The 24,272-nt window shown below is 42.0% G+C and overlaps 2 protein-coding genes across 2 annotated transcripts in view; one reads left to right on the top strand and one right to left on the bottom strand.

The window, feature by feature from the left end:
* The first annotated feature begins 1,115 nt into the window (after window positions 1-1,115).
* On the top strand, window positions 1,116-22,017 carry LOC135074204 (mitochondrial intermediate peptidase). The gene is made up of 12 exons (XM_063968508.1): window positions 1,116-1,239; window positions 1,469-1,621; window positions 1,815-2,074; window positions 2,669-2,920; window positions 3,826-4,014; window positions 5,125-5,441; window positions 6,789-6,952; window positions 8,942-9,163; window positions 15,278-15,391; window positions 16,710-16,832; window positions 17,806-17,988; window positions 20,794-22,017. Exons 2-12 carry the CDS (start codon window positions 1,475-1,477, stop codon window positions 20,914-20,916), a joined length of 2,094 nt encoding a protein of 697 aa, XP_063824578.1. The 5' UTR covers window positions 1,116-1,239; window positions 1,469-1,474; the 3' UTR covers window positions 20,917-22,017.
* Window positions 22,004-24,272, bottom strand: part of LOC135074161 (cullin-4A) — a 22,811-nt gene continuing 20,542 nt past the window's right edge. The window contains exon 13 of the mRNA XM_063968468.1: window positions 22,004-23,532. Within this exon, the coding sequence (XP_063824538.1) occupies window positions 23,437-23,532 (96 nt within the window). The 3' untranslated portion in view covers window positions 22,004-23,436. The remainder of the gene's footprint in view (window positions 23,533-24,272) is intronic.

Below are 24,272 nucleotides of genomic sequence, written 5' to 3'. Positions count from 1 at the left end.
GCGAAAGTACACAAAAATAGGTCGAACAAAAAAAAGCAAACCACAGAAGAAAACTTAGAGAAAAAAATATTTATAATAATTTCCTTGGCTACCAAAAATTTATGACCTCATAACTTTGTTTCTAAAACGAATTATGACACCCCTTCTAGATATATTAGCTTAGTTTTTACTATTTAATGCAATGGGAAACTAAAAATAGTTAAAAACAAAAATAAAATTCGTGCCAAGGAAATTAGGCAAAATTGACCATTTTTGGCGAAATACCCCAATGTAGTATTGGCTTGGATTCCTAGTCACAGAGGAATCCCGGGTAACGAATCTGTAGACTCATGTGCTAAACATGCCATAACCTTCGGTTCACTGGAGCATTATTCTTTATTTTCTCACGATGCTGCATCTCTCTCCCAAGCCCATCTCTATAAATCGTGGAGAATACATTGGGACAACTCAAAAAGGTTGGCTGGCAAATATTACGCAGACATTCAGAAGGATATTCCCCCTAGACCATGGTTTTTTAAATATAAACACTTACCTAAAAGTACTGTCTCTATTATATGTCGGTTGCGAATTGGTCATGCGTGTACTCCGGTTCACTTAGCGAAGATGCACATAAAGGATAGTTCCTTGTGTGAATGTGGCTTAGACGAAGGTAATACTAATCATATTTTCTTCAACTGTCCAAACGTAGGTTCCTCCTTATTAGATTTCCTCCCTGAAAGCGTCCCTCGCCCTACTAATATTAAATGTTTATTAAACTCAATGAATCCCCCGCTTTTATAAAATAGTTATCAAAATTTATCCAATCCCGCAAAATTCGTTTGTAGGTAATCCAAATTATTTTTCCCCTCCCAACCTTCCTCCTTCCTACCCTCTTTCTTCCATTTACTTTAATCGGTATTATGTATATATTTGTGTTGTCTCAATTTGTGATGTCTTTTTTGTTTAAGGTACTCACACAAATAATTTAGCTTAACATTTTAAACTTATACATTTTTGAATTTTAAAAACCCTGTAAACTTTGTCAAAGCTGATTACGTGACATTGGCGAAATCGTGGTTCTCAAAACCAAGTTGTGGCCAAAATAAAAGAAGAAGAAGAAGAAGTCTTTGGTCGTAGTTGTCAAAAAAATGATAAGAACACGCAGATGTGAAAGAGAATTTTAATTTTGTTTTGATAAAAATAACTAAATCCGCCCTTTTGGTTGATTTGTTTGTGTTATAACTTTTTGTTTCATATTTGGTAAGCCATCAGCAGTTCAAAAATATTTTTACTTTATAGTGTAATAAGTAATCACATTTCGTAATAATTCGGAGTAGTTATCTTGGAACCGAAAAACTGTTCATCCCTTATAAACTTTCAAGGAAGGATCACAATTTATTTTAATTTAAATTTTGTACTCCTTTAGATATTCCTATCATCGCTGCTTAACCCTTTCACTTAGCAATAACTGTTTTTTTTTATCGTTTAGGCTACTATGAAGTTACTGAAGCCTATAGGGGTGCTGAGACACGCGCGGCGCCGCAAGCCGGGCCGCGGCGTCACCACTTGGTCGCCTCTGGCCACAGCCTTCAACACCAGACCCACATCTAGACCAATTTTTGACACACTGAGAGAAAGGACGGTAAGAAATAAATAATTAAAATAACATGTAAAAGAAAGTGTTATATGTATTCTATATCATGTTTTTGTGTTATAATACAAAAAAGCTCTTAGGCAGGTTAAATAATTTGTCCTGAAAATAGTCTGTAAATAATGAGTAAATGAAACTAGGTCATGTAAAAGTGTTGCAATTTAATAATTTTCTGTCCTCCTAGGGTCTTTTCAATAAGCCAGAACTCACCAGTTTTGAAGGATTCTATACCCTAAGAGACCAGGCCATCGCAACCACAGACCGCTTGATTGAAGAAGCTACTTCGAACCCCACACGGCCTATGGTGGAGATCTTCGATGAGTTGTCCGATACTCTGTGCAAAGTGGCGGATTTGGCCGAGTTCGTCAGGATCGCGCACCCACAGTCTCACTTTGCAGCTGCTGCTGAGGAAGCCTGCATAAGCGTTAGTGGTGTAGTTGAAAAGTGAGTGTTTTTCAATATTTGCAAATAAAACTCAGTAAAACTCATTTATTTCTGTAAGTAGGCTTTAAAAAAGCACTTTTACACATCCCAGTATTAACCCTACCACTGCTTCAGGACAATAAATGGGCCAATGCTGAATTGTTCTTTATTCATCGTCATCATTTCAGCCACAGGACGTCCATTTCTGAACATAGGCCTCCCCCAATTACTTCCACATTGCATGGTTGTTCTTTATTGCTATTAACCAAATATACAATTTTGAATGAAGACATATCAAAAGACTACAATCTCATCTTTGATTTTTAGTTACATAGTTTAACATCCTCTTGATATAAACTAATACCACTTCATTAATCAAAGTGAGTTTGTTCCGGCATTTCTTCTCAGCACTTGCCATATGTTAGTCTCGAAGCTCTGGTAGGGCCCAAAAGATAAGGAGACATGTAAAGTGCCCCATAAGGGCTACCTTTTTTTATTTACTATATTTTGACGTTCATAAGTGCCACCAGTGGTCTAAATTGAATAAAATATTTTTGATTTGATTTGATTTTGAAAGATCTGAGTGCAAAATAACAGATAATTAATTGCCCACAGGTTAAACACACACAAGGGTTTATACGAAGCACTTCGTGACTCAGTCCAACGGGGCACATCAGGCGACCAGCACCTCGCAGAACTGTTCCTCTTTGACTTTGAACAGAGTGGCATCCAACTGGAAGAGGGCCCGAGGAAAAGAGTCGTCGCTCTCAATGACTTGATCCTGCAAACTGGACAGAGGTTCATGGCTGGAGCTGCTAAGCCTAGGAAGGTGAATAGGCAGGTTGTACCTGCTAATATCAGGCAGTTGTAAGTTTCACTATTTATTTACATTCTATTCTATTGTGGGTAGTTGAAAAAAAACATTCCAATGTGTAGTTGAAACCAAAATACTATATGAAATTGACAAGAATAGGCGTCAAATCGCCGAGCTGTCGCTGTCGCCTGTCGCCCAGTGTGCGCTGTCGCTTATTCTTTCGTGTATTCCCAGTTGTTTCCAGTACTTTCTTTAACAATTTGTTTTTTTTAATAATACCAGCGGCCACCCGCGACTTCGTACGCGTGGAGCCTGTTTTACCCCTTTAGGGGCTAAATTTTACAAATTCCCGTCTTAGTGAGCACCTACGTTCTAAAAGGAACCCCCATGCAAAATTCGAGACTCCTAGCACTTGTACTTTCTGAGATTTCGAGATGAGTGAGTGAGTCAGTGACCTTTCGCTTTTATAGATATACTAGCTGTGCCCGCGACTTCGTACGCGTGAAAACCCGTTTTCGCAATCTTTTTCATTATTGCTCTGCTCCTATTGATCGTAGCGTGATGTTGTATAGCCTATAGCCTTCCTCGATAAATGGGCTATCTAACACTGAAAGAATTTTTCAAATCGGACCAGTAGTTCCTGATATTAGCGTGTTCAAGTAAACAAACAAACAAACTCTTCAGCTTTATAATCTATATCTATCTATCTATCTATCTATATATTTATTAATAAATAAAAATGAATTGATGTTCGTTAGTCTGATTAAAACTCGAGAACGGCTGGGCCGATTGAGCTGATTTTGGTTTTAAAATGTTTGTCGTAGTCCAGGGTAGGTCTAAACGGTGAGCAAATACGCGCGCGATATTGTTTTTCTGTGACAGACAAAATTCCACGCGGGCGAAGCTGCGGGCGGAAAGCTAGTATTAGTATAGATTAGTAGTATTTGCCTTGTTACAGTTTCAGCACAGAAGGCGACAACATAATAGTGAGCGGCGTTTACGCAGAGTGCGGCGAGGCGGCGGCGCGCGAGGCGGCCTACCGCCTGTACCTGGCGCCCGACGCGGCCCAGGACCGCCTGCTCACCACCACCCTGGATGCTCGCCTGGAGTTGGCGGCCGTCTGCGGCTTCCAGTGCTACGCCGACAGGTTAGTAGTGTTAGGCTGGTTTAAAGGCTTCCAATGCGGGTCAGAAGCAGTGCGGGTAGTTGCAGCGCGGCAGTAGGCACACTGAAGGCAGCGGCAGTTTCAAAGCAGTTGCAACGTTGTAAAAAAATTCAATATTCGAAAACCGCTTTCAACGCGCTGCTACCGCCCTGCCTCCGGTGAGTCATTCTAATATGGCCGCCATTGTAATACAACAGCGCGGGCCCGCGTTCGTACCGCTTCTGTCCCGCTCCCGCGCCGCCTGGTTTGTCGTTCGGCAGTTGCAGTGCGGAGCGGTTGGAGCGCGGGCCCGCGTTCAAATTTGGTGTGACACACTTCAAAGAGTTTCTTGTATTACAACTTGCGCGGGCCCGCATTCAAACTGCGCTGCTACTGCCCCGCGTTTGGTCTGCCCAAGCCTTTAGAATCGCGCTGTAGCACGCTGACCATCACAACCGAAATGTATGACAATACTGACTTGAGTTTCTTGCGATGCTTCTTCTTAGCACCGGCCCATATGATTTAGATTAGTAGGGTTGGGAGTCCCAAGTTGAGACGTGTAAAAATGCTCTTTGCCTTTTTGCATCATCATCATCATTTCAACCATAGGACGTCCACTGCTGAACATTTTTGCATAAATAAACAATTTGAATTATGAAGCGTTGGCGCGTTTCCTATAATTACATACATGATCTGTCACCGCCGACGATCAGTGAGCGGTCAGCGCGATTTTAAAATTTGCCTTAGACAATAATTAAAATGACTTGATGTGCTGTCAACTTCACATAATGTGAATTTTACTAAGATACAAAGAGACATTACAGTGTTTTAATTATAAATGCTATGATGAGAGTTGTAATATTTATAAAAGTACATAATATTTTAATATCTGAGATGTCTATGTTTATCAGAAACTATAAATAGATTATATACAAACAAGTCATGTTTACTTTAAGGGGTCACCTGGAGCAGGTATATTGCTTATGAAATTTATTAAAAGTATGATAACTGATGTAAATATTTGTTTTCACCATATTGACAAACATGTTAACCCTCTTTAGATTCTATCAATTACAAACTTCCTTGACTACAAACGTAAAATGATTTTTTCAGAGCAATAAAAGCTAGTACGATGGAAACCGCGTCAAACGTGCGCCAGTTCCTCGATATACTGTCTGACAATCTCTACGATCGCGCCAGAATTGACTTCGATGCTATGCTCAAAATGAAAAGGAAAGAGACGCCTTATCAGGACACTCTTATGTGCTGGGACACACCATACTTCACGCATAAGGCTAAAACACAGCTGCTAAATGTGGCTAACTCGGACTTCAGTCCTTACTTCTCGCTGGGCGGGTGTATGGAAGGCCTGAATATGCTGTGCCAGGAGTTGTATGGAATCAGCTTGGTTTCTGAAGAGATGTTGCCTGGTAAGTCATTTGATTATCAAAATTTTTTATTGTACAGTGTTGCAACGATTAAGAAAATTAGAAGAAATGGGCCATTGTCTGTCTGTAGATACAGGCCTATTCATCTCCGCGAGTTTACATCGAAAACAAAACACGCACGATGGCCCACCTACAGGATACTACTCGACAAGGCCTCACATACGAGCGAACATTGACTCACGCACGCGTATTCTTGTGTATGATGGAAGAAAATAAAGAAAATAGTGTACTAAATACTGTGCAGTATTTAACTGCCTAAATAATAATAAAAACACAGAATGTACTTTTTAAGTTGCCTCAAGACACTGAGAGGTAAATAAGTAGTTAATATTATTCATGATAATTCATGCTAAATCATGTATTTCCTCCGCCATTTTTCGCAGTTTGGCACCTCACGTCACATCATTTTACCGAAGTCAGCCCTATAGCTTCGGCGCAGTGCCGATCACTGACGTTTGTCAACAAAATGGTGCTTGACTCTTGAGACAGGCTAAATTACACCATATTGTTAATGACATTGAGCATACATTTTTTTTAATACCTTCGCGAAGTAAAACTTCTGTACGTAGTACTTATTATTATTATTCTGTGGTAGATATTTCAATTGAGTTTAATTATGTCCCACATAAAACTGATAAGTTCAAAGTAATTCGAATATCAAAAACAATGTGTGTTCACAGGACAGTCCAGTTTAGGATACTGCATTACTAGATCCCGTGTGTATTCTCAGTCGTATTGTTTCAAAACAAAAACTATTCCCACCTCGTTCCCGTCGCTGCAACTTCTGTGTAGCCAGGATGTACAGCTTGACCGCCAATAAGAAGACCAAGTTTGTCCCGTCGTATTGTTGCCATTGGCGTATCTAGGGTTTTTTTTTCCGGGGAGGTCTGGCAATGGCATATGACGAGAGAGCGATTAGTATCATAGCTCATGAGTTAGTTTACTTCATAGTATGAACTATCATCTTCAAATCGGTAGCCCAACATCCTGGGTCACCACACCATTCTGACCAATGAAGTCAAGTAACGGTCGTGGTCTTTCGTCTCTGACGCAGCGCGAATCGCCGCTTTACGAGTAAGTGTGTTCACACGACAGTCCTGAGCTGGATTGCCCATTTCCAATGAGGGTTTTCGCGAATGAAAAATCCGCCAGATGGCAATACGTAGACGCGAGGTCCAAATGCTGCATGCTGGATTTTTGACATGACATTGACAGATATGTCAAAATCCACCAATCACGCAGCAGTCAGACCCCACATCCACGTCTCGCCATCTAGCGGATCTTTCATTCGCGAAAACCCTCATTGCAACGAACCCTGTATTGTTGCAGGCGAGTCGTGGTCGCCCGACGTGTACAAGCTGGCAGTAGTTCACGAGAGCGAAGGCCTGCTGGGACACATCTACTGCGACCTGTACGAGCGGCCCGGTAAGCCGCACCAGGACTGCCACTTCACCATCCAGGGCGGGAAGCAGCTGCCCGACGGCTCGTACCAGGTACAATGATTGTTGCAGACGAGTCGTGGTCGCCCGACGAGTACTATAGTCCGGTCAGTCGCCGAGTACGTAGAATTTCGTCCAATGACCCCAAGCTACCATTGCTGTCGCGCTCGTACACTCGCTGCGGCCGCCCGTCGCACAGTCGCGAAAGCAATATAATTACGTGCGAGCGATAAGGATGGGTAGCTTGGGGTCATTGGACGAAATTCTAAGTGCTCGGCGACCGGACTTTAGCCGTGGTGCACGAGCGCGAGGGCCCGCTGGGGCACATCTACTGCGACCTGTACGAGCGGCCCGGCAAGCCGCACCAGGAGTGCCACTTCACCATCCAGGGCGGGAAGCAGCTGCCCGATGGCTCGTACCAGGTACTTCTAATGATTATTGTGCTCTGTTTGTAAGTGATATTTTTTTCATCATTTAGATCCACTTTTCTTGGTATGGATAGGTGAATTTTGCAAGTTGCAGTTCCGCAAACGGTGTACCGTGGTGTCCGTAGTCATTAGATAGTAATAATAATAATAAATAATAATAAATAACTTTATTTCAGTACCAAAGTTTCTTATAACTAAAAACAAAGGTTGACTCATTCTTTTAAGTGCATTTGCACCTGTGTCAGAAGGAGCCACTCTTCCGTAACTACAAAATGATTGCTACTAACAATTGATACATGCTAAAGTTTAATACATGAAAAGAGAAACAGTAGTGAATCCGCAGTAATTATCCACACCAATATTATAAAGAGAAAATATTTGATTGTATAAAAATTTAGAATATTATAGTTTAAGTTGTAGTTGTAAATATCCAAATCCTGAGGTAGGTAAAACAATGAGAATTTATCCAGATTTGAGTAGTAGTTCGGTCTCTGTATAATCTAAGGTTTTTAGCCAGGATGTTACCAAAGTCTTAATTTCCCTGCATGACATAGGGTAGATGTCTAAGATTTCGTTTATACGATTGTACAAGAATGATGACAGAAAGAAAAATTGACTTTTAGCAAATTGTGAGTGTATCTGCCTACTAGTGGCCACCTTGTGACGTCTTCGTTTTTGTTGTGTGTTGGGATCGAAAATCAATAACTTGTGTGTTTTTATTACGGAGTGTAGAATGTAAAGTTTTCGAATAGTAAGTAAGTCCGCTATAGAGTATAAAGCCTCTGTTGAAAATCTACGCTTTTTAAAATACATTACCTTTAATAGTGCTCTTTGAGCACGTTCCACATCTAAAAATTTTGTTTTTAGAGCCCCACCCCAAACAGTTAGACAGTAAGTTAGAACGGACTGCGCTAGTGCCACATAAATCCGGTTGAGCAGCTTTTCGGAGGCTATATGTCTCAATAGTTTAAAAGTGTGTAAAGTAAGTGTGCCTCGAAAAAATAAGATTATCTTATAAACTTATTTTTAGTAAGTAAGTATAAGGGTAACAATTTTGTGGAACATTGAGCAAGACGTCAGCACGGCGAGCGTATACATTTATAGATACAAAACTTTGTGTTGATCGTCTCAACTCTCGCTGCGCGATCTGAGGACCTCCGCTAAAACTATCAAAAATCAGTATGAGTAGCGCACGCGCCCGCGCGAGTTTTTACCGTAAAGTTAATATTCCTCCGGAACAAAGCAACAACTACGAGCTGTAAAACGAAACCGATTTTGGATGACACTGGATATCGTTTGTGTGTCAGTGTCAGGATTATTTCACTGTTTTGTACAATAGATCAATAGCTGAACTAGTCACCACGTTTCTGAAGTACTATTTCTCATAAACACCCACGATTTCACTCATGTAAAATCTGAAAATGTCTCAGAGTTCATATTTTCAACGTGCCACTCAGTGCCTCTGAAATGTGAAATAATTGTAAAAACAGTTTTGTTTGACGTGTCGGCGACGGCATCACGCATCTTTGAATCATACACTCTTTTTATAACCATTTGTAACCGTATTCTGGCAAATAAATGATTTATTATTATTATTATAACCGTTCTTCCGCAGAACCCGATAGTGGTGGTGATGTTGTCCCTAAGCGGCGGGCACCGCTCGGGCCCCGCTCTGTTGTCTGCCGGCGCCGTGGACAACCTGTTCCACGAGGCGGGCCACGCGCTGCACAGCATGCTCGGCCGCGCGCGCCACCAGCACGTGGCCGGCACGCGCTGCCCCACCGACCTCGCCGAGCTGCCTAGCGTCCTCATGGAGTGCTTCGCCGGCAGCCCGCAGGTATACTAAAGCCCGGTCATGGATCCGTGAGCACGTAGAATTTTGTCCAATGACCCCTAGCTACCCATCCTTATCGCTCGCGCGTAATTATGTTGCTGTCGCGTTCGCACACTCACTGCGGCCGCCCATCCCACAGTCGCGACAGCAATATTTACGCGCGAGCGATAAGGATGGGTAGTCTGGGGTCATTGGACAAAATTCCACGCGCTGCACAGCATGCTCGGCCGCGCGCGCCACCAGCACGTGGCCGGCACGCGCTGCCCCACCGACCTCGCCGAGCTGCCCAGCGTCCTCATGGAGTGCTTCGCCGGCAGCCCGCAGGTATACTATACAGGGTGTTAGGTAAATGGGTATATGAGCCGACACTAGCCCATGTTAACATGGGCATATAAATGGTATGGTGAAGTCAGAAATTTGATATTATCATTTTAATTTTTATAATTTTCATACAAAATATTTTTTATAAAATCCGACTTGTATGAAAATTAAAATAATTAAAATTAAGATATCAATTTTCTGACTTCACCATACCATTTATATGACCATGTTAACATGGGCTAGTGTCGGCTCATATACCCATTTACTTAACACCCTGTATATGTATGTAGCATATTTGTTTTTTGTTTTTCTTTCCTGCACTAGAAGGTTTTCAACCTTTGGTCCGTGAGCACGTAGAATTTTGTCCAATGACCCCTAGCTACCCATCCTTATCGCTCGCGCGTAATTATGTTGCTGTCGCGCTCGCACACTCACTGCGGCCGCCCATCCCACAGTCGCGACAGCAATATTTACGCGCGAGCGATAAGGATGGGTAGCTAGGGGTCATTGGACAAAATTCTACGCGCTCACGGACCAGACTATAGCGGGGTCCACGCCACCAGCACGTGGCCGGCACGCGCTGCCCCACCGACCTCGCCGAGCTGCCCAGCGTCCTCATGGAGTGCTTCGCCGGCAGCCCGCAGGTATACTAAAGCCCGCTAAAGCCCGGTCTGTGAGCACGTAGAATTTTGTCCAATGACCCCTAGCCACCCATCCTTATCGCTCGCGCGTAATGAGGGCTATCGTTTTAGCGCTCACCAGTTGGCGCCACTGTAGAGTAAGGTCCTGTCACTTGCTAGTAGCGAAGATAGTGGCGCCAGCTGGTGAGCGCGAAAGTGGTAGGAGGACTATCGCATTTGCACTCATCAAGATGGCGCCACTGTAGAGTAAGGTCCTGTCAATCGCCAGGGGTGCCAACTGTTAAGTATAAAAACGATAGCCCTCATTATATTGCTGTCGCGACTGTGCGACTGGCACCTGCAGTGAGTGTGCGAGCGCGACAGCAACATAATTACGCGCGAGCAATAAGGATGGGTAGCTTGGGGTCATTGGACAAAATTCTACGTGCTCCCGGACCAGACTATAGCGGGGTCTATGCCACCCCGGCCCCCTCGCTATACACGCGCTGCCCCACCGACCTCGCCGAACTGCCTAGCGTCCTCATGGAGTGCTTCGCCGGCTGCCCGCAGGTATACTAAAGCCCGGTCCGTGAGCACGTAGAATTTTGTCCAATGACCCCAAGCTACCCATTCTTATCGCTCGCGCGTAATTATGTTGCTGTCGCGCTCGCACACTCACTGCGGGCGCCCGTCGCAACAGCAATATAGCCGCGGCATATCGGCAGCATAGCGGAGTCCATGCCACCAGCACGTGGCCGGCACGCGCTGCCCTACCGACCTCGCCGAGCTGCCTAGCGTGCTCATGGAGTGTTTCGCCGGCAGCCCGCAGGTATACTATACAGGGTGTTAGGTAAATGGGTATATGAGCCGACACTAGCCCATATTAACATGGGCATATAAATGGTATGGTGAAGTCAGAAATTTGATATTATCATTTTAATTTTTATAATTTTCATACAAAATATTTTTTATAAAATCCGACTTGTATGAAAATTAAAATAATTAAAATTAAGATATCAATTTTCTGACTTCACCATACCATTTATATGACCATGTTAACATGGGCTAGTGTCGGCTCATATACCCATTTACTTAACACCCTGTATATGTATGTAGCATATTTGTTTTTTGTTTTTCTTTCCTGCACTAGAAGGTTTTAAACCTTTGGTCCGTGAGCACGTAGAATTTTGTCCAATGACCCCTAGCTACCCATCCTTATCGCTCGCGCGTAATTATGTTGCTGTCGCGCTCGCACACTCACTGCGGGCGCCCGTCGCACAGTCGCGACAGCAATATAATTACGCGCGAGCGATAAGGATGGGTAGCTAGGGGTCATTGGACAAAATTCTACGTGCTCCCGGACCAGACTATAGCGGACTCCATGCCACCAGCACGTGGCCGGCACGCGCTGCCCCACCGACCTCGCAGAGCTGCCCAGCGTGCTCATGGAGTGCTTCGCCGGCAGCCCGCAGGTATACTATACATATTATGTATGTAGCATATTTGTTTTTTGTTTTTCTTTCCTGCACTAGAAGGTTTTAAACCTTTGTTTGTCACCTGTTATCCGCTTTGCAATGGAGGGAAGTCGAACCTTTATTTCGAACTCCTCCCATGTTCTGATTAATTTCGTTGCGGGTCCAATGACAGTTTAACTTTCCCCCGGGACAAACTTGACCTTGACCTTCATTGGTTGGGTTTTTATGGCGGTCAAGCTGTAGATCCTGGCTACACAGGAGTTGCAGTGATGGGAACGAGAGGTGGGAATAGCCCCGTGCCCCATCGACCTCGCCGAGCTGCCTAGCGTGCTCATGGAGTGTTTCGCCGGCAGCCCACAGGTATACTAAAGCCCGGTCCGTGAGCACGTAGAATTTTGTCCAATGACCCCAATTATGTTGCTGTCGCGCTCGCACACTCACTGCGGGCGCCCATCCCACAGTCGCGACAGCAATATAATTACGCGCGAGCGATAAGGATGGGTAGCTAGGGGTCATTGGACAAAATTCTACGTGCTCACGGACCAGACTATAGCGGGGTCCGCGCCACCAGCACGTGGCCGGCACGCGCTGCCCCACCGACCTCGCCGAGCTGCCCAGCGTGCTCATGGAGTGCTTCGCCGGCAGCCCGCAGGTATACTAAAGCCCGGTCATGGACCCCGCTAAAGCCCGGTCTGTGAGCACGTAGAATTTTGTCCAATGACCCCTAGCCACCCATCCTTATCGCTCGCGCGTAATGAGGGCTATCGTTTTAGCGCTCACCAGTTAGCGCCACTGTAGAGTAAGGTCCTGTCACTTGCTAGTAGCGAAGACAGTGGCGCCAGCTGGTGAGCGCGAAAGTGGTAGGAGGACTATCGCATTTGCACTCATCAAGATGGCGCCACTGTAGAGTAAGGTCCTGTCAATCGCCAGGGGTGCCAACTGTTAAGTATAAAAACGATAGCCCTCATTATATTGCTGTCGCGACTGTGCGACTGGCACCCGCAGTGAGTGTGCGAGCGCGATAGCAACATAATTACGCGCGAGCGATAAGGATGGGTAGCTTGGGGTCATTGGACAAAATTCTACGTGCTCACGGACCAGACTATAGCGGGGTCCACGCCACCAGCACGTGGCCGGCACGCGCTGCCCCACCGACCTCGCCGAGCTGCCCAGCGTGCTCATGGAGTGCTTCGCCGGCAGCCCGCAGGTACCCACGCAGGATGGAAAAAATCATGATTTTTTTATATTAATAAAAAAAAATCACATTTTGTGATTAGTAGTACAGGGGTACTACCTACGGCACCATTCTCGCCCCTGTCAAATTCTATTTCTACAAATCCGCTCGACACATTTCCTCTCTTCTCAGCCCAATCCATTTTCACCGAAACGGAGCGGAAAGGAGATGCGGAAATAGGAAATCTGATTGGTTATTCAAAACGATTTGTTTAAAAAATTCCGATCGACTTTTTTCACTGTAGACAAACCTGATATAGTATCGACAAAATAAACATTTAAAAAAACTATTCTAAATTGCAAATAGACTCACAACAAACGAATAAGAAGTTTTGCCACAAGTAAAATGAACGACTACGAAATTTAGCGTGCTTTTAAAAAAATCCCGGGAAAAGCGTTCGGAATTTTTTTACAATAAAATAATAACTTTAAAAAAAAAAAAAAAACCGACTTCAAATGCGTGAACACAAAAAAAAACTAAATATTAAAAAAAAGTTCTGCCCTTGGGGGTGAAATATTTTCTTCAAATTCGCATGAAACCACCCTTTTGATAATACCTATTCAACAAAAAAATAATCGTTCAAATTGGTTCATAATCGGCGGAGATATTGGCTGCGTATAAAAAAGTTCATCCCCAATTTTCCACCCTTGTAGTCCAGTCAATAAAGCATTATAGATGGAAAACTGTAGAACACAATTTCTGACTTCAGGACTTTATTTAGACTAGTTAGGAGGTGAACATAGCAAAAGTCCCCGCCCTTAGCCCTTGAGCCGGCGGGAAGAGGGGGGTTTAAAGGTGCCACTTTTCGGTTTTTCGCTTAATCCTCGGAAACTATGCGTCCTAGTGACATGACTACTTTGAACCAAAAAAAGCATATTCAATTTCCTACAGGTGAGATAGACAAGTTTTTCTATAAATTGTATAGTTTTCGCGGCATCTGCTCTAGAAGGTCTGTAATATTGGAAATTTTATTTTTGTCTTACATGTTTCCATCAGGAGAAAATCGACTAAATCAACATTGAGCAATCATTCTAGACATGCGGGAGCATGTTAAGCCTAGTTCCAGGGAGGGGACTGCACCGTGCGTATATTTAGACGAACCACTTTGAGCCACTTTTGACTCCTCATCACTCAAAAACTACTGTGCGTTAACACTTCAAATTTGGCTCATGTGTTGAGACTTGCAAGATATTCATCAGCTTCAAATTTCATAAATATACCTCAAACGGTTCTTTAGATATTGACGTCCAAAAATCTACATGTCTGACCTACAGACCAAATTCTAACCACTTCCAGATGACCTCGAAGGTTCAAATTTGGCATCCAGAAAGGTAGTTATGTAAATACTTATGAACAAATAAAAAACCAGTAAATTTTAACATTTCACAATGTGATAGATATATTTTATTGCTCTAAATATCGATTTTTGAACGTCAATACCTAATTAACCGTTTGAGGTATATTTATGAAATTTGAAGCTGACGTATATCTTGCAAGTCTCAATACTTGAGCCAAATTTGAAGTGTTAATGCACAGCAGTTTTTGAATGATGAGGAGTCAAAAGTGGCTCTAATTGGTTCGTCTATATATACGCACGGTGCAGTCCCCTCCCTGGAACTAACATGCTCCCGCATGTCTATAGTGTTTGCTCAATGTTGATTTAGTCGATTTTCTCCTGAAAGGAACATGTAAGACAACAATAAAATTTCCAATTTTAAAGATCTTCTAGAGCAGATGCCGTAAAAACTATACAAGATATAGAAAAACTTGACGGTCTCACCTGTAGCAAATTGAATAAGCTTTTTTTGGTTCATAGTAGTCATGTCACTAGGACGCATAGTTTCCGAGAATTAAGCGAAAAACCGAAAAGTGGTACCTTTAAACCCCCCTCTCCCCGCCGGCTCAAGGGCTAAGGGCGGGGACTTTTGCTATGTTTACCACCTAGCTAGGCTAAATAAAGTCCCGAGGTCAGAAATTGTGTTCCACGGATTTCTCTCTACACCGTCGTTAAGGCATTCATTGACTGGACTATTGGGGGTGAAATATTTTCTTCAAATTCGCATGAAACCACCCTTTTGATAATACCTATTCAACAAAAAAATAATCGTTCAAATTGATTTATAATCGGCGGAGATATTGCGTATAAAAAAGTTCATCCCCAATTTTCCACCCTTGGGGGTTGTTTTTTCTATTATTAAATTTAAATGGGACCACCCTTGAGGTATTACCTATACGCCGAAAAAAGATTTGTTCAAATCGGTTCATAATTGGCGGAGTTATCGCGTAACAAACATAGAAAAAAAAAACATACGGGTCGAATTGAGAACCTCCTTCTTTTTTGAAGTCGGTTGAAAATATCGGAAAATGCATCTAACGAATCTACAAAACACATCTCGGTTCCGCTCCGCCTTAGTTTTCCACTGGGCCTCACGTTTATAAGTGCGCTCATTGAGCCTCTGTTGGGCAGGTGCTGCGTCGCTTCGCGCGGCACTTCCAGACGCGCGAGCCGATGCCCGACGACATGCTGCACCGGCTCTGCGCCTCCAAGTACTTGTTCGGCGCCAGCGAGATGCAGTTACAGGTAAAAGATTCATTGTTAAACTAGCTGTTTCGTTTCGTTTCAGCCAAATGACGTCCACTGCTGGACAAAGGCCTCCCCCAAGGTTTTCCATAATGAACGGTCCTGCGCTGCCCGCATTCAGGCTCTTCCCGCGACCTTTACCAGATCGTCGGTCCACCTAGTAGAAGGCCTGCCCACGCTACGTCTTCCAGCCCGTGCTCGCCACTCGAGAACTTTCCTGCCCCAACGGCCATCGTCTCTACGAGCTATGTGCCCCGCCCACTGCCACTTGATTTTAAAAATTCTGCGAGCTATGTCGGTTACTTTGGTTCTCCTGCGGGTCTCCTCATTTCTGATTCGATCACGCTATTTCCGACTCGATAAACTAGCTGACCCGGCGAATTTATACCGCCAATCCCGATAGACGTATCCTGAACTCAGGACTTGTTAATAGGATGTAGACATCCACTACGAACAGATTTAACAAAACTCCACCCTTAAGGAGTAAAACGGGGTCCACGCGTACGAAGTAGCGGGTACAGATAGTTTTATACACGGTGTTACTTTGCATTCTTGCCATATTTACAAGGGTAACTATATGAATGACACTGAACACAAATCAGTAAAAAAAACAATGTCCTAAAACACTGTTTATTCCGATTGCGCCTGTTGACATGTGCAGGACAAAATTGGTTTATATCAATTTGTACTGCAAAACTTTTACTAAAAACTCAGTGCGCTTTCTTTGCGGGAGTCTCTTGTTTATCTAAAACAATAGGTAACGTTCCCTACTTTTATCTGTGAATATGGCAAGGATGAAAAACAAAGGCCACCTTTAAGCAAGTCAGCAAGGCAAGTCTTAAAGGCCACCTTCTATCAACGGGAGCGGGTGGTAATAAGTAACTTGCTTCTGAATGTATTGTAACTTCCTACTTTTTTATATTTTTAAACCGGCAGACAGTGGTGACTGAGTCTGTTGCGGCGCTTCTTCTCAGCACTTGCCAAATGTTTGTCTCGAAGCGCTGGTAGGGCAAAAAAAGAATGAGACATGTATAGGCTCCTTAAGAGCATTTGACGATTTGCAAGTGATGGATTATGGACATAAAAAAGAAACTATTTTGTGGATTTGCGTGGATTTATTGAAAACAATCAGAGCACAGTACATATCGTACAATTGGAGATATGAAAGAGAAAGTGACAAGTTTGACAGCTAACATTTACAGAGCTTGTCAATTTTATTGCGTTTACGAAGACAATTCCAACAGCAAGTACTAATTTAATTAGTCTAAACAAATAAAGAAAATTTTGATTGTAACACCCTGTATGTATTCCTGCGCAGGTGTTCTACTCTGCGCTGGACCAGCGCTACCACGGGCCGGGCGCGTCGAGCGGCGCGCGCACCACCGACGTGCTGCGCGACGTGCAGCGCCAGTACTACGGCCTGCCCTACGTGCCCAACACGGTAACGTGCTTGGCTAAGCTGAGCTTGCCACTTGGCCTGATTTTTATGTGTAGACAGTTCTTATTATAAGTAATTTGTTATTACACAAATTACTAATACTCCCGTTAGCCCCTCGTACTTAACTCAAAGGGATGTTTCCTGGGTCAAAAAGCAAGAGTTTTAATTAGTCCGTCAGTTAACTTATCAAAAAATACTCTACATGTATTTTTCACTTTTTCAAACTAATGAAAATTTAAAGAGATAAAGCGCGCCAAAGTTCATAAGAAGAGGCCCGTGACGTCAATGCGTGCATAAAAGTGCCGCACGTTGTGACGTCGTGCGGAACTTCAACGCACCATAACTATGTAATTATTTGTTAGATTGACAAATAAAAATATATGTGTCCAATATTTTTTGATATTAAACATGACGGACTAAAAAAATTTTTTTAGGAAACTAGCCTATTATGCTTGTATCACGAGTGAGCTCACAACAATAGTCGAGCGGCGGCGGGAACCGAACCCGCGTTCCCCGGTTCACGAGTCGGCCAGTCCGACCTCTTCACCTCTTGGCTTAATTTCCAACTCCTTGCCAGACAGTCTTTTGAGGGTGCCAAAGCTAACGATGACCCAAACTTCATGATGCACCATCATTCTTACCTATATACCATACGCTGACAAATTTTCAACGTTTATAAAATGACGTAGGTCTGGCGTTCACTAAAAAGGCTGGGTTGCACCATCTTACTTTGACTATAACAAACGACATAAATCTGTCAAACTCCATACAAAAATCACCAGTTATCGTTATAGATACGATCAAAGTTTGGTGGTGCAACTCAACCTTCTATTGATGTTGATATATGTAAAAATAGCAAAAAAAAAAAAATTTAAGCAATACATTTTCGCTCTAAATAGGTCTTAGTAAAAAGTATTTATGTTTGTGCTCAAATAAATATTGCAAAAATGTTAACACTAGGTGTTATTTCCCGCAGGCGTGGCAGCACCGCTTCAGCCACCTTATCGGCTACGGGGCGAAGTACTATTCATACCTAATATCGCGCGCGTGCGCCTGGAGCGTGTGGAAACGGAACTTCGAGCCCGAGCCGCTGTCGCGGGCCGCAGGAGACGCGTTGCGACGCGGCGTGCTGCGACACGGGGGCGCCGTGCCGCCGAAGGTAGTCCATAAGTTAATATACCTATAGCACAGAATAATAATAAGTACTACGTACAGAAGTTTTACTTCGCGAAGGTATTTAAACAAATGTATGCTCAATGTCATTAACAATATGGTGTAATTTAGCCTGTCTCAAGAGTCAAGCACCATTTTGTTGACAAACGTTAGTGATCGGCACTGCGCCGAAGCTATAGGGCTGACTTCGGTAAAATGATGTGACGTGAGGTGCCAAACTGCGGAAAATGGCGGAGGAAATACATGATTTAGCATGAATTATCATGAATAATATTAACTACTTATTTACCTCCCAGTGTCTTGAGGCAACTTAAAAAAGTACATTCTGTGTTTTTATTATTATTTAGGCAGTTAAATACTGCACAGTATTTAGTACACCATTTTCTTTATTTTCTTCCATCATACACAAGAATACGCGTGCGTCAGTCAATGTTCGCTCGTATGTGAGGCCTTGTCGAATAGTGTCCTGTAGGTGGGCCATCGTGCGTGTTTTGTTTTCAATGTAAACTCGCGGAGATGAACAGGCCTGCCTATAGTCTGTTCGCCGAGAGTTGATAAATATTATGAAATGTCTTGCAATAGCGACTGTCGCTTAATTATCGCATTCCGTATGGCGGGCGTCGTTTGTCACAACGCGCACTGAGTACCATGGTACGAGCCACGCAGCTGTCGTCAAGCGCCCCGGCCGGCGGGCGGCGGCGGCCACAGCGTGACCACTTTTAGTAGATTTCTACTTTTTTGGTAGATTTGAGGCAAAGAGAACGATGATTTAGTAGTGCGAAATCGTTTAGTAGATAATTGGTATTTTTAGAACATTCTTATAAATGGTAGTCCAAAATTAAATTGTAACCGAGCCGAGAATCCAGGCCAAAAAAAAAAGGCCAGGCCAAATAATCTACCAACTTTTTCATTATATCGACAAAAATAATTAGCGGGCCGCAATTTATAATGAGTTTAGAACCTCTGATATTTAATTTTTTTTATCAACTCTCGGCGAACAGACTTTAGCGGAATAGAGCAACAAAGGACTGAGCGAGCAATGTCACTAGCAGCAGGCCTGTTCATCTCCACGAGTTTACATCGAAAACAAAACACGCACGATGGCCCACCTACAGGATACTATTCGACAAGGCCTCACATACGAGCGAACATTGACTCACGCACGCGTATTCCTGTGTATGATGGAAGAAAATAAAAAAAATCGTGTACTAAATACTGTGCAGTATTTAACTGCCTAACTAAATAATAATAAAAACACAGAATGTACTTTTTTAAGCTGCCTCAAGACACTGAGAGGTAAATAAGTAGTTAATATTATTCATGATAATTCATGCTAAATCATGTATTTCCGCCGCCACTTTCCGCAGTTTGGCACCTCACGTCACATCATTTTACCGAAGTCAGCCCTATAGCTTCGGCGCAGTGCCGATCACTGACGTTTGTCAACAAAATGGTGCTTGACTCTTGAGACAGGCTAAATTACACCATATTGTTAATGACATTGAGCATACATTTTTTTAAATACCTTCGTGAAGTAAAATTTCTGTACGTAGTACTTATTATTATTCTGTGCTAGCAGCAACACTGTGTGATAAAATGAGATGCGTGATGCGACGTGACAGAACCAAAACAGAACCGTTTTTTGCAACTATTTAACAGTTCGTTAGCACTTATTGGCACGCTGAAAATTTGAACTCTTGAGATTTTTTCCAATTTCACGTGAATGAAATCGTGGATGTTTATGAGAAATAGTGCTTCAGAAACGTGGTGACTGGTTCAGTGATTGATAAATTGTAGTGACAATTGACACACAAATGACATCAGTGACATCTTACCGGTTTCGTTTGACAGCTCGTGGTTGTTGCTCTATTCTTTGTACAGCCTTTATACATTGGACAGCCATTCATTTTTCAAACAAAAATAGCACCAATTAAAACCGTCATTAAGGTAAGGGGGGCCGTTCAAGTATTACGTAAGCAGATTTCTTACCATTTTTTACCCCCCCGCCCCCCTTGTCATCAAAAGTAAGCAATGCACTTACCCCCTCCCCCTATGCTTACGTAAACATTTTTAGTTATAATTTTTTTTTATATTGTAATTTTTAAAATAGGAAAATTCATGAAAATATTAGGTTTAACTGATACACATAGAGTAAGGGACAAAAAAATATAATCAGAAATAAAGAACATAACAAACATAATTGCATCAATTATGCATCAACATAAACACAAATGATAACTTTCAATGCTTACAATACGTTTAGTATCCAAACAAAACACGCGCGCGGGAGGCCGGCCTCGCGTATAATAAATTAATATGCGGACTACGACTCTCAAATTTCAATGGGCAGTGTCGGCACGAGAGTAAATTATTAGACAAGTGAATAGCGCACGGTAATTTCCCTAATGTTGCGGTAGTTCCCCTAATCAGTTCTCAAAGCGAGTGCCTACGCATATGTATTATTTGCGGGAATCCCCGAAAAAACGTAAATAACTAACGATGACGTAATCATCATCTAGACCCCCTTACCCCCCATGTCATTCAAAATAAGCAAAACAGAGAAATTTGTGCTTGCGTAATACTTGAACGGCCCCAGGCTGAGTTGCATCACCTAACTTTGACCGTAACTATAACGATAACCGGCGTTTTTTATATGGAGTTTGACAGACTTTTGACGTTTGTCAAAGTTAAAGTAAGATGGTGTAACCCAGCCTTAATGAACTTCCGTAATCTTTTCACTTGTTCTTTAAGTTTTCCAAAATGATGTATTTCTCATTGTTTTATTTACCAGGCGTTGCTGACTGATTACTTGGGCACAGAAATAACTCCGAACTCGCTGGCGAGCGCGCTGGCTGAAGAGCTGGACTACCATAAGGACCACCTCGACACCGTGCTCAAGGTCATCAACAAGTGAACACAGAAGACCTTAAGTCTTAATGCTAAGGACCAGAATGGCATGGCGCGACACAGGAAAGGAATGAGGGGTATTTTTTAGAAGAACAACATCTCGGTTTTATAGACAAGTGAAGTGATTTTCAGAAATGGGCTAAATTATTTTCAGCCTTTGCAGAATGGCGGACATCGATGACGCCTTCCAAAACTGTAATTAAATATAATAGTTGTTAGAAGCCTTTTTATGCCTATTAGTATAATCTTTTGGTGCAGAACATGTGCTCGAATATATTATCATTTGTTGTCAACGGTTGACATATAAAAATGTGTATTCCTTGGTGCTAAAACGGGGTAAATAACAGAAGTGCAATTTGATGATTAAATAGGCAATGTTTTTTGCTGTGCATAGCCGAGATCAAGTAGTCATTTTTAGAACTACTGCTTATGATTCCGAAGGTTCTTTATATCACAATCTAACTTCATAGAAGTACAGTAATGAAAGTTGGTACAAAGAGATTCTCAAACTAATTTTACACTGCCTTTTATCTAGCTAGTGATCAGCAATAAAATAGTCGATTAAACTTGTACAGATTGTAAATATTGTCTTTGAGGGTTTGCTTCATTGTACAGTCAGCGTCAAAAAGTCAGTGACACCCAAAGTGGACAACAATCTTATTCCAATGTAACAGACGTGTTGGTAACATATTGGCTACTTCGGGTGTTTCGAACTATTTGACGCCGACTGTATGATCATAAAATGTAAAAGAGACTTCCTTGTTTCAACCAGCGATTAGTAAAAGTATGGTTAAAGGGAGTCACGAAATATTCCTCTAAGAGGAGGCGTGTGTTCCTAGATCAAATAGTTGCTCATTGTATAGTTATGTTTTAAGAAGGATATTCACTTGGAAGCATTCGCATTTCGAGTATCATACTAGGCAGAATTCTAATAGCTAGATTTACTGGCTTTCTGAACTGTTTGCGAAAGATTGCTTGCTGGAAGATCTCGCACAGTGAACGCACCGAGTGAATACCCTCCTTACCAAAAGATCTTTTAGTGTAAATAAATGTTTTTATTATTTATTTCGTAGACGTTCAAAATAAAACAATGATTGAAAATTATAAATAGTTTTAATTGGTGACCCCTCCAGGACGACTGCTCGTAAAAATTATAGACATTTTCTTAAATATGTCTGGAAGCTGAAAATATGTTTTTAAGGCATAACATACAGGACACTCGAGTGGAAAACTTCACATTCTTGTAACTGCAGTGCAAAAAAAAAACAATATTATTTGAAATTACCTCTTATTAGCAATTATATCATTAGAAACATAAAATTTACGCATATCACTCGTATTTTATTACTGACTTACTAAGGCGTCACAAATAAATATATTTTATAAAGAAATTCTGCTAAAATAATAAATATTGAAAACAACTGCACATAAAATTAAATTTTGTGTGGAGTCATTTTTATTTTTTACACAAACGGGAATGATATTGCATCAAAAGAAGACATTCAAACATCAAAAGTAAGCAAATAATATTTCAGCCAAATTCTGGAGGGCGGCCGTTTCCTAATATCACACGTTATATTACTAGAGCGTAACTATTTATTATGTGAAGGAAATTAATTTGCGACTTCTGCCATGTTTCATCAACTGTGTATGTCTATGTTATAAGACGCCATTTTGGTAAACAAAGTTATGATTTGAATTATTTTAAAATTTCTAATGATGACAAAGCTTATGATTGTAAATCATAACAATGCAATAACTAAAACTTTGTCTTTTGATTACTATTTCCTATATTTAAACGGCTTATAAGGATTTGTTCGTTACCCACACAAAGACGCAAGTTTGGTATATTTTATTTTACATACATACAGTTGGAACAACAGCATTACTGAATAAACTAGAGAGATGTGGTTAAATTAACTTGTAGTATTTAATAAAAGGTAGTCATTTTTAATTCTTATACAATGAAGTCACAATACATTGCCTTTGTCTTTTCGAATAGAGTAGAAAAAGAGTTAAGAATAATTCGCAAATAAGTCTCTTTTTACTTGTATTCATTTCACCATTGACAAGTATATTTTATTCTCACAATATGAATATTAACATTCGTTTTGAGGTTCGTATAGTGCGTTTTTAGTGTAGTGATGTTCCAAAATCGCTAGATATCAATCGATAGCCGGGTCCACGCCAGACGATCCACGCTTTGATCGCGATTCGCGCGGACTCGCATCGGATCGTGCATAGGGCCTAGTAGGGTCTCGTGACAGCGCGCGTCGGATCGTATGGTGTGGTCGCAGCTAATCAACATCACATTGTCTCCCCATATTAGCTTCATACAAAAACCTGCATACATTTTCGCCGTGAAAACCAACGGTGTAAGTTTCAAAATTGCACGCACGCTTCCGCTATACATACCAATAAAGTACATACTTTAATATATAAATACATCGATTCGAATCAAATAGCAGTATGTCTGATAGCCGTTTATTAGTAGAGCATAGGTAACAGAGTAGGGGGCGGGGCTTCATTAGGCGACGTAGTTGTACTGGTTGGGGTTGTCGCGGTCGCGCTCCATGTAGTCGCGGTCTATCAGCGACTCGATCCGCTTTTTGAGGTCGGCCGGCTGGAGGACAAAATGTATTATTGTAATTATAGTTGTTGCAATGCCGTAGCGATCAAAGCTGGCGTGTCCCGGCTGGGAAACGAACCTGCGAGCAATTTTAACGCAGATATTCGCAAAATGTCATCGCAAATAATTTGGTCACTTTCGCAGAATGTCATTCACAATATTATTACTGTTCAAAAAATATACAGGAATAAAAGAAGAACGGTCACGCCCCATACAAAAAAACCCAGACCCGACAGAAACGAGACATACCTCAGTTTTTTTGTCATGTCTTAATAAGTTAAATTATATATTTTTTATATTCGAAATCTATGTATAACACCAAAATATTACCCTTTGTTTTTGTTCAGGCGTCATACAAAAACTAATACAAAATGCCTATTTATCACCAAAATTGGTAAATGTATGTACCTAAATGTCTATTACAGCTGCTATGGAATGTATCTAGGTGACCTGGAGATACAGCCGGATTATACAGGGTGGAAACGAGAAGTTACAAAATCCAAAAATTCAATGTTACCAGCTTCCATAATCTGTAACCTATTATTGGTACCATTTGAAAGAGCTCGTGAAGCACTTTCAGAATCAGTAACTAGTTTTTCGATATCTTGTATAGTTTAGAAATAATCGAGTGAGATCACTTATCGTTTCCACCCTGTATAATCCGGCTGTATCTCCAGGTCACCTAGATACATTCCATAGCAGCTGTAATAGACATTTAGGTACATACATTTACC

This window comes from Ostrinia nubilalis, chromosome 1 (genome assembly GCF_963855985.1).
Source record: "Ostrinia nubilalis chromosome 1, ilOstNubi1.1, whole genome shotgun sequence".
Classification (NCBI taxonomy): domain Eukaryota; kingdom Metazoa; phylum Arthropoda; class Insecta; order Lepidoptera; family Crambidae; genus Ostrinia; species Ostrinia nubilalis.
Note: the sequence above shows the minus strand (reverse complement) of the source record. Positions and strands in the feature narration are given on the sequence as shown.

Coding starts and splice junctions, on each gene's coding strand:
- LOC135074204 (XM_063968508.1), top strand. CDS start 1,475: ATGAAGTTACTGAAGCCTATAGGGGTGCTGAGACACGCGCGGCGCCGC. Junction 9,164..15,277: donor GCTTCGCCGGCAGCCCGCAG/GTATACTAAAGC, acceptor TCTGTTGGGCAG/GTGCTGCGTCGCTTCGCGCG. Junction 17,989..20,793: donor GGGGCGCCGTGCCGCCGAAG/GTAGTCCATAAG, acceptor TTTATTTACCAG/GCGTTGCTGACTGATTACTT.